Genomic DNA, 13,859 nt, shown 5'->3' on the forward strand with positions numbered 1-13,859 from the left:
TATGTTACATTGCTCTGCTGCTTGAATAAGTAAATGACTGAAGGCAGTTTAATATAGTATATATGTAGCACTGTATATCACTTTTGAGGCAAGCGTCTGCAAAATTAATCAATGGAAATGTAAGATAGTATACATGTGCAGTATGTATGCAGTTGAAAAGGACATAATGTCAGTCATGTTTGCCAATATAGTAAGGCATAGTGAGTCCAGCATTTAAAAAAAGAAAAAAAAGAAAAATTTCCACCAATCAGAATGTCCTCTTGCCATCGCTTAGCAAAAAACCTTAAACACTTACTGGTATCCAATGGGGAAAAGCTTGTGTTCACAGTCAGAAAGCTCAGTCAGGATGCCCAGGCAGTCGACGGTCATGGACCCTGCATTGGCACATGTAACATAGTTAGTATAAGCGAGATGTAACTTCTAACTCCTACTTTGAGAACCACTGCATTGGTACACTTGAGTTTCACCTAATGCTTGGTTAAAATGCACAGCTACACCGTTAGAATGTCCTGAAGGTGGCCCTGTCAGAGCAGGTGCACATCACGTAGTCTCGCAGACAACAGACGTGGCATACCTATCATCATGTGGACATTCTCCGGCTCCAGGCCATTCAGAAACTTCTTGCGCAGGCTGACTCCTTCAAAGTCCACCAGGACCCGCCGTGTCACCTCAAACCCAGTTTCAGACACCACCTGTGGACAGGTCGGATGTTCAGTGCTTCAAGGTTCCACATTCATCATCCAAAAGCACGTCCTGCAACACAAACTGACTGCAAGCTAAAAATATATAACACGACATCTCCTCACCTCCCCTTTGATGAGGTCACTATGACGTTGGCAGTACACCTTCTTGTCCTCCAGGAAGACACAGTGGCGCATGCGGGCACACATGAAGTGGAAGTTACTGGTACAGGAGGGCAAGCAGCAGCCCACAGTGGCACCAGGCCTTTGGCAGTGCTCGCAGCGCTGAGGGGAGGTCACAAACCATCTCAATCACTGAAGAACTCTTTCACATAGTCTCTCCATAACGACAAGTGAAGTCTCCCTCACAATCACATGGTCTCTTACACTGACACAATACTGAAAACTCAATCACAAACTACTGGTAATGCATAAACTACGATGCAAAAATGATTTGTAGTGTCAATCGAGTATTTGTCAGCTCCATCTGCCTTGTCACTTGCGGCTCCTCTGACCGATGCTAGCTGCCGAGGCTCACCAGCTGCTTTCCTCGGGCCACTGCCATGTGGACATTCTTCAGGGAGCCATCATCGTCCTCAAAAACCTCAGCTGACCACAGGGCACAATTCACGTGGGTCCACTCATTCTGGCCAATATACAGGAGCCGGCCGCTGTCCTGGAGTACACACAAACGAATGTGCACATTGTACTCTTTCTATTACACTGCAGTACATTTGTAGATGAGTCACAGGACAGACCAAATATTGCTGTTACGCACCCCAATACCACTGAATTCTAACTCTACACAACTCTAGACATCTCACTCAACTGTAGACATCAGAATGAGTGACGGTATTACTGTTAAAATGCTGCTTTCTTTGACGGTGTGTGTTGTTGGCGTGTGACAGGACACTCACATTGGTGTTGTCATCTCCATATTTCAGGCACAGCGCACACTGCCTGTTGTCACTCACATCGGGCGGAGGCGGAAGCTCGGGACTGTCCTCTCGGCTGAGGTGTGGACCTGTGGGGCGGGGGTATGGTTAAAAACACTACCCAAGCTGTTCTATCTACCCTCAGGTAAACTTTGGTGCACTGGCTTACATGCTGAGAGGTAGCTCCAAGAATAGGGTAGCTGAAAGGAGTGACAAAATCAATACGTGGGCAGGACGCCCTGGCTCTTCCCCTCACCAAGTTTGTGCTGAGGTGGGGAAGGGGGTGTCAGAGACTCCGGCTCCCCTGGAGTTTTGGGTCGTGGGGCAGGGATGATCTTTTTCATGAGTGGTGGCTGCTGCTGCTGTTGCTGTTCAGCTCGTGCAATTTCCTCCCGCCACTGAGCGTAATTGTGGTCCAAGGAAGGGGGCAGCACAGCGTTAGGAAGCAGCCCACTGCTACATGGGGAAAGAGACAGGGGATCCACAGATCACTAAAACACTGACATGACACTTTGAGTATTTTTACAAACCCACACACATGCGTGCACACACATAACCTTTGTTCACTGCAGGCCATAAATGTATGCGTACGAAAGATAGCTGAACAACTAATACCAATACCTACGGACTTTCCGATTTTTCTCTCCCAGTACAGAAACTAGTCGCGTACTTTAACGGCCGGTGCTGAAAGCCACAACAGCGCGTTAAAAACAACAGTGTTCTGTTTCCTTTGGATCGGATCCGAGCTGACAAAAAGGGGAGGCAGAGTCAGAGCTTGTTTGCGTAACCTGATGCCAGCGGGCCACCCGCAGGCCGAGAAGCAGGCCAGACGGAGCGTGGGGGTAAACAGCCTGTTGTGAGACAGCTGTTACCCAGCACAAAGACAAACAGTGCCCTTGTGGATGGCTGCACCTTCATTTCATTTAAATACCTGTAACGACCATGTAACAAGATCAGAATTACAAAACAACCATATTGGACTCAATGTGGGAGTATAACATTACATCTGACTAAGAAAATCCTGGACCAAGAGGATGGATTCAAAAAAAAAAGTGAAATAAAGACTTGTTTTTACTTAAATATCTAAACAGATGTCTAATTTCTAAACACGAATCAAAAGTCTGCGTAGCTTTTTCAGCTTCTCCGGTTCATGCACGAACGCGCACGTATCAAGTCCAGTAAACTTGTTTTCAGCAGCATCGGTCTTCTCACTGGCAGTTTATAGACAAAGGTGCCAGGTGGTCATGCGACCAAAAGGGTGAAGTGGGACTAAACTCAGTGTGACTGGAGAAATCCATCTGTGCCCTGAGTTTAAGCAACAGCTCAAAGTGGCAACCTGCAGGTAACATGAGACTATGGGTTCAGGAAGCAGTGGACCAGAGGCCTTATCCACTCCCCATCTCTCATTCCCTCGGATTAGTAGGGTGTCTGCAGTCACACTCACTTGGAAGAGACCTTGTTTGGCTCCCAGTACCTGGACTCCTTAACCTTGAACCAGGGGAACACGCGCTCCATTTGCTGTAGGACACAAAGGGACAGGCACAGGAGGAGGGCGATGACTGAGCTGCAAGATCTTCCAGGAATCGTGATCGCTTATACCACACCCGCCACCCGCAATATACTGCCGTGGTACTAACCCTAATGAAGAAGGACTTCAGCATGCTGTTGGCCTTCTTGTTCTCTGGCTGCCCTCCGTCACAGTTGATGGCTGTCTGGATGATGCGGACAATATCGTCGCTGAACTCCAGCTGGAATAGGACACACGGTCGTGTCAAATCCCCACCACCGCCCTCTTACACAAACCTAGCCCTTCCTCTGTGAACTCTGTGTGAACTCAGTATGAGCGGTTCCAGCCAAGCATCTTCAATGCCACGCCATCTCCAGGCATAACCGGCAACTTTTTGCATGAGCCAAACTGACTTTCACACATCATTCACTCTGTCAGCTTTGCAGCTAATTGACATTAATATGCCGAGACAACAGAAAAACAGCTCCAAGTAAAAGGGTACAATATACAGAGAAAGAAGAAATGAAGGACAGCAGGTTAAGAGCAGAAGTAGGACAGCAAGACAGGGGACTATGCTTTGGGGTACGAGTGTGCGATACACGCATGCTACGGCTATCTCGGTGTAGCACAGGAAGGGACACTACCTGTGCTTGCTGTGAATGCTACTCACCACAGCCTTGTAACGCCCCATCTCCATCTTCCTCTTCACAGACTCCAGGTCCAGTGGGGAGTCGGTGGGTGGGGATACCTCAGTCAGAACAGGGGGGTCAGGGCCCTCAGGGGAGCGGCGGGAGGGCAGGCTCTCTTCAGGCTCTGGATTCAGCTCTGGGGGCTTCATCACAGCCTGAAGACAACACAGCAGTTAATGGCACAATGGAGACATAATGGAGTCAGACATGCCTCTTAAGAAAACACTCTTATTCTCCCCCCCCCCCCCCCAAAAAAAAAAAAAGCAAACAGATACTCCTCTCCCAGCTGATTCACCTACAGGGTTTCCAGACCCACCAACATGCTACAGAAAAGTGACTTTTCCAAAGCCACCTTGGTCCAGCAGGTAGTGTAACAGGTAGCACTGCTGCCTTTGGACTTGAAGGTTGAAGGTTTGAAACCCACCTCCTGGCGTAGTATCCTTGAATAAGGTATGCACCCTGAATTGATGCAGTAAAAATGCCCAAGCAATACAAATGGAAACGACTAACTTTAAAACCAGAGCAGTGCTTATAATGGTGCTAGTTTGAATACCATCGGCCTCTGCCCTCCACTTCTCAGCACGACAACACAAGATGTACATTAAATTCATTATCCATAGTCGACCACTGTGATTAAACAAAATCTATGGAAAGTACAGTAACCATTCAATGTGTGACTTAGTCATTCCGACATGACAAACTGCTGAAAAAGATAAGAATAGACGAACATGAAATGACTATATCAGACCCGAGCAATATCTTTTTGCTGTGTGATTTATAAAGTGCGTCGGTGTATGACTGTGTATGGCTAATTAACACGCTAAACCATTTATACCATGGAAATTACCATGAATGAATGCTGGCATGTGCAAGGGTGCTGAGAGAACTCAGTGTCACCCTGCCATGAGGCAAGCGTTGCTACTCCCCAGTCTGTGTTGGGGATGAGGTGCAGATGGGGAAACTGACCTGTCTGTAGCGGAGCAGGTGGGTGGAGGTGCGCGAGTTAAGCAGGGCGGTGAGGACACGTCGCACTGAGCTTTGCAGCTCCTTTTCCAACGCGGTTCTCCACTCTGCCGGGTGGCGCTCAGTGCAGTTGACGCAGGTGTAAACCACGCTCTCCGGCAGGTTGGACAGAATCTCGTACATTTCATCTGTTTAATAATGGAGTGAAGTTGGAGATGCGACGCGCCTGTTCACTGGAATGACAACAGTCATCCTCCAACACTCAGCTCATCATGTTATTTGGTTTGCTGAAGGCTGACTGAGAAACATTCCACTCCTGCCTCTCAAGGACACAAAGTGGAAACAAAAACACTCAGTGCTGTTAGGGAGCAGCGTAGACAAGAATGTCAGGCTGAGGCTCATCTCACACGTTGGACACCTGTGTGGGGGCACTTACCACTGAGATTCTCGCACTTGGCGTGCACCCAGCGGTCGCACCTCCCACACTGCATCATCTTGCTCTCGTAGTCATCGTCATCATAGCACTTGTCGCAGAGTGGGCAGAAATTACCTGGGATGGGGGTGGCATTAAGTTGTTTTCAGAAAAGCTCAATACGCCAAAGCTGATGCTTCACACACCTGACATGCCCCGCTCACCTTTAGCAAAGAGTTTGGCACAGTCATGACACATGGAAAAGTCATGTGACCACTGGGCATCCCAGGCCTTCCCCGGAGTAGTGGCACCACAGCTTTTGCAGCGCACACACTTGGTACAGATCTGCATGGGTGAAGCAGACAAGAGAACATGGATGGCACATTTGGCGCCCACCACGGCCTGCTGAGCTGCAAGGCGGCTTGACAAGCAGTTAGCACCAGGGGAACCTACCCAGATTCTCTTCTTCTTGGTGGGCCTGGTGGGATGGTTGGGGCCCAGGCACTCGGGGTGATAGCTGTTTCGGCACTTGTTGCACTCCAGCAGCTGCTGCAGGTGGGAAGCCACACAGAAAGACAAACAAATGTTAGGTCTTTGGGTATTAGGTGCCTTCACATAAGAGACATAGGAAAACCAGTTCAAGGACACCAAAGTGCAGCCTACTTGTAGCGAGTCTTACAGCTCTGAGATGCAATATTTTTTCATTTTGGAAGAGCAAACTTAGGAGAGAAAGGACTATCACTACAGTTGGCACAGATGCCGCTCCTTTTCCAACACGCTTCTCTGTTCCCCTTACTTTGGTCTTTTGGTGCTGATGGCCACACGTGTGGCAAAAACGACAGCGGCGGCAACACCAGTTCTCCAGCTGCTCCTGCAGGGGGCGCTCTGTCTCCTCCAAGCAAAAAAGATGGAAGGGCTCACAGCACACCTGACAGAACACAAACTGTGGCAGAAATACAGGTCAAGGGTCAGGTCAGTATCAGTCAACCAAAGCACAATGAAAACGAACATGTTTTTCTAAAAACCAGCTAGGAGATGTTTTTGCTTTATGCATCTTTCTGTCTTTCTTGCACAAGAAAAGTCATCCAGCGTTCAGCAGCAGTGACAAACGATCATTATTTGCCTAAAACATGGAACGCTGGTAGTGGGTACGAAAGAAGGGCACCCACCTCCATGTGCCCGCTGCTGGCACAGAGGAAGCAAACCACTCGTGGGCTGATGGGCACAGAGGTCAGGATACTGAGGCCGCCCATCTCCCACACATTGTCGCTGTCAAAGTCCTCCTTGAAATCCACTCTTATGCGATGCACTCCATCGTAGGGCGTTTTCTGCCTACCGAGGCCTCCAGTTGAGGGAATGCTTAGGGGGTTTAAAGAACCAGCTTCGTGACTGCTGGATGTCGACTTTTCCTGTCCGTCAAACCACAGGAGCAAATGAGAGGGAGAGCCAAAAAGCCAGTGAGGGGAAAAGAGAGGGCACAATATTAAACAGAGTTGGGTCCAGTTGCTCTCAGTAAAAACTGACACATGCAGTTGATGAGTGCAAAATCCAAGGTTGACTTCCATACCTTCTCTTTGGGTTTCTGTTTAGGGGGTGGGGCACATCGAGGAGGTACTTTCTTCACCTGTTTTGATTCCAGCGCTAAAGGGTCAAATGTACCATCAAACAGTACAAATTACAACCAAGACAGAATGTAACGTATATGCTGTTAATCTACGAATGCCTCTTTCACACACCAATGCACACGGAAACACAGGCCTGTTTGTAAATTAAAACATTAAAAAGGTGGTGCTTTTCATGACAATGCCTACGTTTTGCCTACACTGAATATTGATCCAACTGAAAAAAATGATTAACCAAAAAAGAATAAAGCTTGGATGACACTGTTAAAGCCAAAGAACTGGATCAGGTTTTGCAGTACAGATGGGTCTATGAGCTGCTGGCAGTACTTGAGCTCCAACCTGTCTCTGTAACTGGCACCGTGACGTTCTTCTGCGGAGGTTTCTTTTTAGGCTCGCCGGGGGGAGGCTTGCCTGGCACTTCTTCTTTCGGTGCCTGATTCTGCTGGGTCTGTGAAGGCTCCGCGTTGATCTGGGGCTGCGGAAGCGGGCATGGGGTGGCGGGTACCGAGGTAGAGGCAGGAGTCTGCAGTGGCGCTTTGCGCTCCTTCCTGGAGCTGGTGCTAGGAGGCGCTGTGGGCTGTTTTGGCTCTGGCGTTGGTGCTGCGCTTGGAGCAGACTGGGGATCTTCGTGGGAAGGGCTCAGTGGCGGTGGGGGCTGCTGGGCCTGCTGCTTCTGCCTCTCCTCATTGTGCTTTGGGGATGGGGTTTCACTCCTTTTGCGAGAAAGCTCCTCCCTCACTGTGGGTGGGGCAGGTTTCGGGTCGCTGTCAGAGGAATGGATCCTGGCGGAATGATGCGCTTCCTTTTTTTCTGCCATTTTGTTCTTCTTTTTGTCTTTCTTGTCTACAGAAGGAGACAATAAGAGTGTGTGTTCAGGGTACCAGCCCTGTCGAGATGCGAGCTGTCTCTCCATGCAGCACAGCACAGTGCCCACCTACCCTTCGCCTGTTTCTGGAGTATTGCCCTGGGCGGCATCCACTGCAAGTTCTGGCACTTCCTCACCCTGGGAAAACAAACACATGACATATGGCTATAAACACCCTGCCAACTGGAAAAAATTTTCGAAAGTATCAAAACTAATCTATTTATACACTGTTACATAATGTTACATAGGTATATGTTGCATTTTCTTAGATAATCTATACGCAGAAATGTCTTAGAAGCGAATGTATTAATCCCCCTCAAACTGCAAGGATTACTTGACGTAAGTTTTGAGCAGACTCACTTGCAGCACTGCTTTTTGATGTTGCGCCCCCCAAATTTAGGCTTGTCCAGGCAGTTGGTGCAGATGCCACAGTCGTCAGGCACCTGGCAGCCAGGACACTGGCCACAGCGGCGTGAGCGACGCCCCTTCCGTGCTGGTGGCTCCTGAATGGTCTTGTGCCGGGTAACTGGCTTGATGGGCTTGATGGGCTTAATTGGCTTGATGGGTGGAGCTGTGGGCTCCGCTTCCTCTGAACCCGCCACTGATGACTTGTCTGCAGAAGACAGAAGACCTCTTTCTGTACAGGACACTCAAGACTGAAACACTCTCAAGTTTCCAAGACAAACAAACTTGCATATCTTGTGTTTTACATTTGTTTAGCCTCTATTTCATCTAAATTAACTTATTATATAGTTTTATATTACAATTATTTCACTTCTTACCTCTCACCTTTTACTTTAAATAACGTTTTTAGCCAATTTGTGGACCTATACATTATAAAGCAGCATTTAAATTACTTAAGTAAACTTATGCTACTGCCACCTAGGATATGACCATGCCACCTTTAGGTGTTTTTAATTTAGCTGATTTCAATTTACAAAGTTACTTCTTCATAAACAAAAGTGCAATACAAAATATGCCCAATTTCTGGTACAATATTCCTACTTCGATACCTTTAATCATTTCAAATTATTTTCACATGAATTCCACTGTAGGTCATCACGTTATTTTTATAATGTATTTATGTATTATTCAGCTCACACTTTTGATTAGAAACGGCTAGGTATGTGTATTTAGCAACTTACATTTACATTTATTCATTTAGATTATGCTTTTCTCCCAAGCGACTTACAATTATTTAAACATTTATAAAACTGGGTAATTATACCAGAGCAATTTAGTACCTTGATCAAGGGTACTACAGCTGGAGGGGTGATTCAAACCTGCAACCTTTGGATCTAAAGGCAGCAGCTCTAACCACTACACTACCAGCTGCCCCTCTTAAATTAAATTATTTATGCAATTACATAGCGGGGTAATTTTTACAAATCAGGGTAAGTACCCTGATTAAAAGTACAAGTGGTCCCCGATTTAAGATGGTTTGACTTACAATTTTTTTTTGACTTTACGACAGTAAGCTGACGATAGACATTCAATAGAAACCGTACTTCAAATAGAGAATTTTTTTTCCCCAGGCAAGCAATATGTGGTGCGATGCTCTCTCGCAATGCTGGGCAGCAGCAGCAATCCGCATCTCCCAGTCTGCGACACAGTCGCTCTACACATACCCCCCCATATGTACGTTGGGCGTCTCTGACATTATAGATGCGCAAAACCCATCTGTGTCGCCTGCTACTGGTGGGAAGAAGAAGAGGAGGGCAATTACAACTGAGGAGAAACTCAACATAACTGTCCAGCATGAAGGCGGCAAGCCCGTAATGGCCATCGCACGTATGCTAGGCTATGATGTTCAGTATGTCAGGTGTATTAAATGCATTTTCGATTTACAATGGGTTTTGCGGAACGTAACCCCATCGTAAATTGGGGACCACCTGTACTACAGCAAGAGTGGGATTTCAGCCCAGGTCTTTCACACTGCAAAGTGACACCTGAAACCGCTACACAATACCAGCGAAAATGGAAACTGGAAGGTCCCTCACCATCATTCCCCATGGAAGACAGTATCTTCTCTCTTTCCTCCCATGGCAAGGCACTGAGGGTGGGCATGTCATCGGGGAACACAGCCCGGTTCCGACCCAGCGCCACAGCAGCGCGCCGGCAAACGTGCTTGATACGAGGCCCGCGGGCTGACGTCTCAGAAGAGTCACTCTCCTGGCCCTGACAACAGAACCAAATGGATTTCAGACCAAAGCACACAAGAACATGGAGATAAACTGATAACTCAGTCAAAAAGGGTGCTCTCTCATACACAATATCAAACATCTCTCAGTCAACGTAGCAAGAGGGAAAAGTGTCATCTCAAGTCATCAAAACAGTGACCAAATAAAAATCAACTACTCAATATAATTATTCTATTAACGTAAAAATGCTCAAGCACAACACATGAACTGCATTTATTCATTTTTGTACATTTAAAGCCAAGTTCTGTGCCCTGTTTTCACAAAGCAGCCTTATCAGAACGACTATAGTGCAACCAACGAGTTAAGGCATTCCAGGACACCTTGACCAATTAATAAAGAAAAAAATAATATGGTAGCAGCTGGATTTTAACCTTGCAGAGTGAGAAACTTCAAGACAACCTGGTAAGAGCTCTGCATTTCTCGTTCCGTTTGGTGTGGTCATGGACTGACCTGTGCTTTCGGCATCTCTGTTGTCTTCAGGGACTTGCTCTTCTCAATTTTGTACAGCTGCGCTTTGGCCTTCTTCAGCAGCCCAGCAACTCGCTTGTCGGCCACCTGCTGCTTCTCGGCCTGGGCCAACATGGACCCGAGTGAGGGGACAGAGCCCTGTTTTCGGGCTGGCCCAGGCTGAGTGCCCTGCTGGGTTGGGGTACCCGCTCTATCCCTCTCTCTTTCCTTGTCTTTTTCTTTACCCTCTGTTTCAGCATCCAGGCCCCTGTCTGCAGACCTCCCTTTCTTGTACAGACGGCCCTTGGGTGTTGGGGGGCTGGCAGCAGCTTGGAGGGAACCCCCATCTATAGACCCTAAGGCAGGGGACAGGGAGGTTTCTGTATTGGGGTCGCCCGAGACACATTTCTTCCGGCCAGGTGTCTTCTTTGGGGGGCTGGACACTGGGCACTCTTCAGAGTCCTCATCCATGGGAAAGAGGCTAGATGATGTAGTAGAGATGCCCTCTGGAGTGGCGCCCTTTCCACGTTTCTCTCTGTCCTTTTGCACCTCTTTTTTGTTTTCCTTCTCACGTTCTCTAGCCCTGTCCATTTCCCTTTCCTTCTCCTTGGCACTTATCTCCCGAGAGGCTGAAGCGCCCCTCTCCCTGCCCCCTTTCCCAGCTCCACTGCTGGCTGCCTGGGGGCTGGAAGCAAAGAGAGGGAAGAGCGGTGATGAGGAGGCGGAAGAGGAATCCCCTGCTCCTCCCAGGCCTCCGGCTGCTTTGCGGCCACCTGGCTGATAGGAATCGACGGCACCCTCGGTCGGAAGGCTCAAGGGGCCTGGAGAGAACGAGCTGAAAGAGGCAGGGGTTAAGGCACTGGCAGCAAGGGGACTGACCGCCACTCCTGGGAGGGAGCCAGAGCAACTGGAGGCGCTTGCGGAGGCGTGACCTGGTAAGGGGGAGAGTTCAGAGGTGCCCTTGCCCGCCTGTGCACCTGACTGGCTGCTCCGAGTGGTCATAGAGTGGGAAGGTGACCTGGGTTGGCCTCGCAGTGGCCCGAAGGTCCTCCGCCTCCTGCGGCGCTGCACCCTCGCAGCCGTGGACGACGCTTGCAGGGAGGACACAGAGCCAGCGCTGCTCCCAGAAGACGACGGAAGGGTGACTGACTCAAATATGCGAGAGTGCGCCTCGCTGGGGGTGAACTGGGGGGCTCGGAGTAGAGGACTGCGCTTGTGCAGTGGTGGCTCAAAGCGGGAGGAAGGATGCTGGTGGGGGTGATGGTGTAGATGCGAGAATAGCCGGTTTCCTGGCCCAGGGCCCCCTCCTGGTCCAGGGAAACTACCTGCTACACCCCCACTGCCCCCGCCAGCACCTGAGGGAAGTAGGCCCACATCCTCTGCAGTGAGGGGTGGAGGGCGGAAGTTGTCAAAGATGGGCTTGCGGATGAGGCCCTCCTTGGCGTATTTGGCCGAGGAAAAGTAGTGCTGCTCTGAACGAGGCATCGACGTCCAGCGGAACGTGGGCTCCCGGAGGATGGAGTGCCGCTTCTCTTGGAGGGGAGAGAGCACTGGGGCTGAGATGAAAGGGGCAATGGGGTGCTGCATAATCCACGGCGAGTGAGGATGATGTTCGCTGATGGCTGATGTGGTGGAGGCTGCCGGCTGCGGCGGGGGGTGAAGAGGGGGAGGTGGTGGGGAGGAGGAGGACGACGCTGTTGATGAAGCCTGTTTCGACCCGGTTCGAGAGGAAGACAACAGCACCCCTGTTGCTGGACTGATGATTGATTTCTTCCTACCGCTAGCAAGACCTCCCCGAGTGCCAGCCACCAAGTTGCCTCTTCCGACTCCCTGTCCCTGACGCCCCCTCCGGCTCCGCTCCATTACTGAAACGTGCTCGGGCTCCGAGGGAGGGGAAGGAGGCCTCGACACGTGAAGTAAGCCAGCTTCCCTCTCACCCTGGGAAGAAGGGGAGCGGTCAGCCTCCTCGGAATGTGCCTGCGTGCCCTCTGATGCTTGGGAGTCACTAGATGAGTCCAGGCTGGGGCTGCTGGAGCGCGAGGACTCACCAGAGGATAGCTGTGAGGAGTGCTGAGACACGGCGCTGGAGCCGCAGGAGGCTGCGCTGCTGCTGAAGCGCCCGTTGCTGGTGCTGTTGTTGCAACTGCTGTTGTTAAGCAAGCCTCCGCCAGCCACTGCAGTGATGCTCTGGGTTGGGGTAGGTGGCGGAGGGGGGGCACTGGCGGAGGCCACAGCCCCAGCGGATCCGGACGCCCCTGGAGTCGTGGTGGATGACGACATGGTGAGAGGTGGGGAAGAGGGCTGGGGACCTGCGACTGAGGGCACTGCATCCACCCTAGGCATCTTGAGGTGGGGTGGTGGAGCCCCGAAATTGGGCTCATCTTCAATAAAGCGCTTTGGGGTCTTAATGATGCGCAAGGATACAGTGCTCACCACGGGCATGATGAACTGCCGGATGTTCTTCAGCTGAGTCCTCCTCTTCCGTCTGATACCAGCCTCCATGTTGGCCGTGCTCTGACTTCCAATTGCTGCTGCCGCCTCCTTTTCCAGAAGCTTCTTCTTCTGCGCCCCTTTCTTGGCACGCTGCAGTAGCTGCTTGGCAATGGTGGCATCTGTGCGCTTCGAAGGTGGGACTATGCGCACAGGTGTGATGCGTCGAGGGCTCTGCCTCACACCCACAGGTCTCCCTGGCCTGGAGGCCAGGTCTGCTGACAGGGCCGACAGAGGGCTATGGGGGTCAGAGCCGACCACCATCTCCTCAGCGGCATGTGGGACCTGGAGCTTTAGATGTTGAGGAGTGTCGGGGCCTAAGTGCCTCTCTCGACGTAACCTGAAAGCTTTCTGTTTCCCAGCCTGCGAAATATCCAGAAGGGGCGACTGAGGGATCGAGGCACCGGCAGCGGCAACAGCAGCCTCCGCTTTCAGGCGCTCTGCGGAAGGGGGCCGACCCCGCCTCCGCCTCGGTACCACTGGGACTGGGACACCTTTCCTCCCGACAGCCTTCAGCCTTGACTTGAGCGGCGCCAACTTTACTGCCCGCAGCCGCTTTATTTTGGTGATCTTGGAGATACGACCCACCTTGGGACCCCTGGGGAGCTTTGCCATTTCTTGCAGCTGCTGAGGCCGCTGCTGCATAGAGGCTAATGGCGCCCTCCTCACGGCCTTTTTGCCCCTCTCATCCTGAGCCGAGTCCCTACCATCCTCATGGCCGGACTGGCTCTTCTGTTGCCAGCTCTTCAGGCTGCTAGAAGCTGGAGGCCGGCCTCGTCTCTTCTCTCCGGTCCCTGGGGGCCTCCCTGGTGGGCGCTTAACTTTCTCTGGGGGCCGGTCTGTCCCCTCAGGCTTGCCGTGGGAGGTGGAGGCAGGCATGGGAGAAGGGCCACAATCCACAGCCATCCTTTGCGCAGCCAAGGCTCGTGGAGGGCGCCCCCTTGGCTTCTTCTGCTGGGGGGACTTGACTTTAATGAAATATAAAAAAGAAAAATATATAGGATGAATTCTATATTAAGGGTTTTTTTTTTTTTTTGGAAAGGAATAA

General features: G+C 50.6%; 1 protein-coding gene across 1 annotated transcript in view; it reads right to left on the bottom strand.

Annotated features, from left to right (window-relative positions):
• kmt2a (lysine (K)-specific methyltransferase 2A) overlaps window positions 1-13,859 on the bottom strand; it is a 42,350-nt gene that overhangs the window by 12,723 nt on the left and 15,768 nt on the right. Inside the window, exons 3-23 of the mRNA XM_029250904.1 lie at window positions 10,325-13,779; window positions 9,674-9,851; window positions 8,034-8,286; window positions 7,747-7,811; window positions 7,148-7,651; window positions 6,754-6,827; window positions 6,356-6,595; window positions 5,983-6,129; window positions 5,640-5,735; window positions 5,411-5,531; window positions 5,211-5,324; window positions 4,778-4,962; window positions 3,793-3,966; window positions 3,253-3,363; window positions 3,060-3,133; window positions 1,872-2,071; window positions 1,598-1,704; window positions 1,219-1,356; window positions 807-965; window positions 575-692; window positions 296-374 (exon numbers count right to left, since the gene is read on the bottom strand). Of these exons, the coding sequence (XP_029106737.1) occupies window positions 296-374; window positions 575-692; window positions 807-965; window positions 1,219-1,356; window positions 1,598-1,704; window positions 1,872-2,071; window positions 3,060-3,133; window positions 3,253-3,363; window positions 3,793-3,966; window positions 4,778-4,962; window positions 5,211-5,324; window positions 5,411-5,531; window positions 5,640-5,735; window positions 5,983-6,129; window positions 6,356-6,595; window positions 6,754-6,827; window positions 7,148-7,651; window positions 7,747-7,811; window positions 8,034-8,286; window positions 9,674-9,851; window positions 10,325-13,779 (6,592 nt within the window). The remainder of the gene's footprint in view (window positions 1-295; window positions 375-574; window positions 693-806; window positions 966-1,218; window positions 1,357-1,597; window positions 1,705-1,871; window positions 2,072-3,059; window positions 3,134-3,252; window positions 3,364-3,792; window positions 3,967-4,777; window positions 4,963-5,210; window positions 5,325-5,410; window positions 5,532-5,639; window positions 5,736-5,982; window positions 6,130-6,355; window positions 6,596-6,753; window positions 6,828-7,147; window positions 7,652-7,746; window positions 7,812-8,033; window positions 8,287-9,673; window positions 9,852-10,324; window positions 13,780-13,859) is intronic.

Source organism: Scleropages formosus, chromosome 4 (assembly GCF_900964775.1).
Source record: "Scleropages formosus chromosome 4, fSclFor1.1, whole genome shotgun sequence".
In the NCBI taxonomy this organism is placed as follows: domain Eukaryota; kingdom Metazoa; phylum Chordata; class Actinopteri; order Osteoglossiformes; family Osteoglossidae; genus Scleropages; species Scleropages formosus.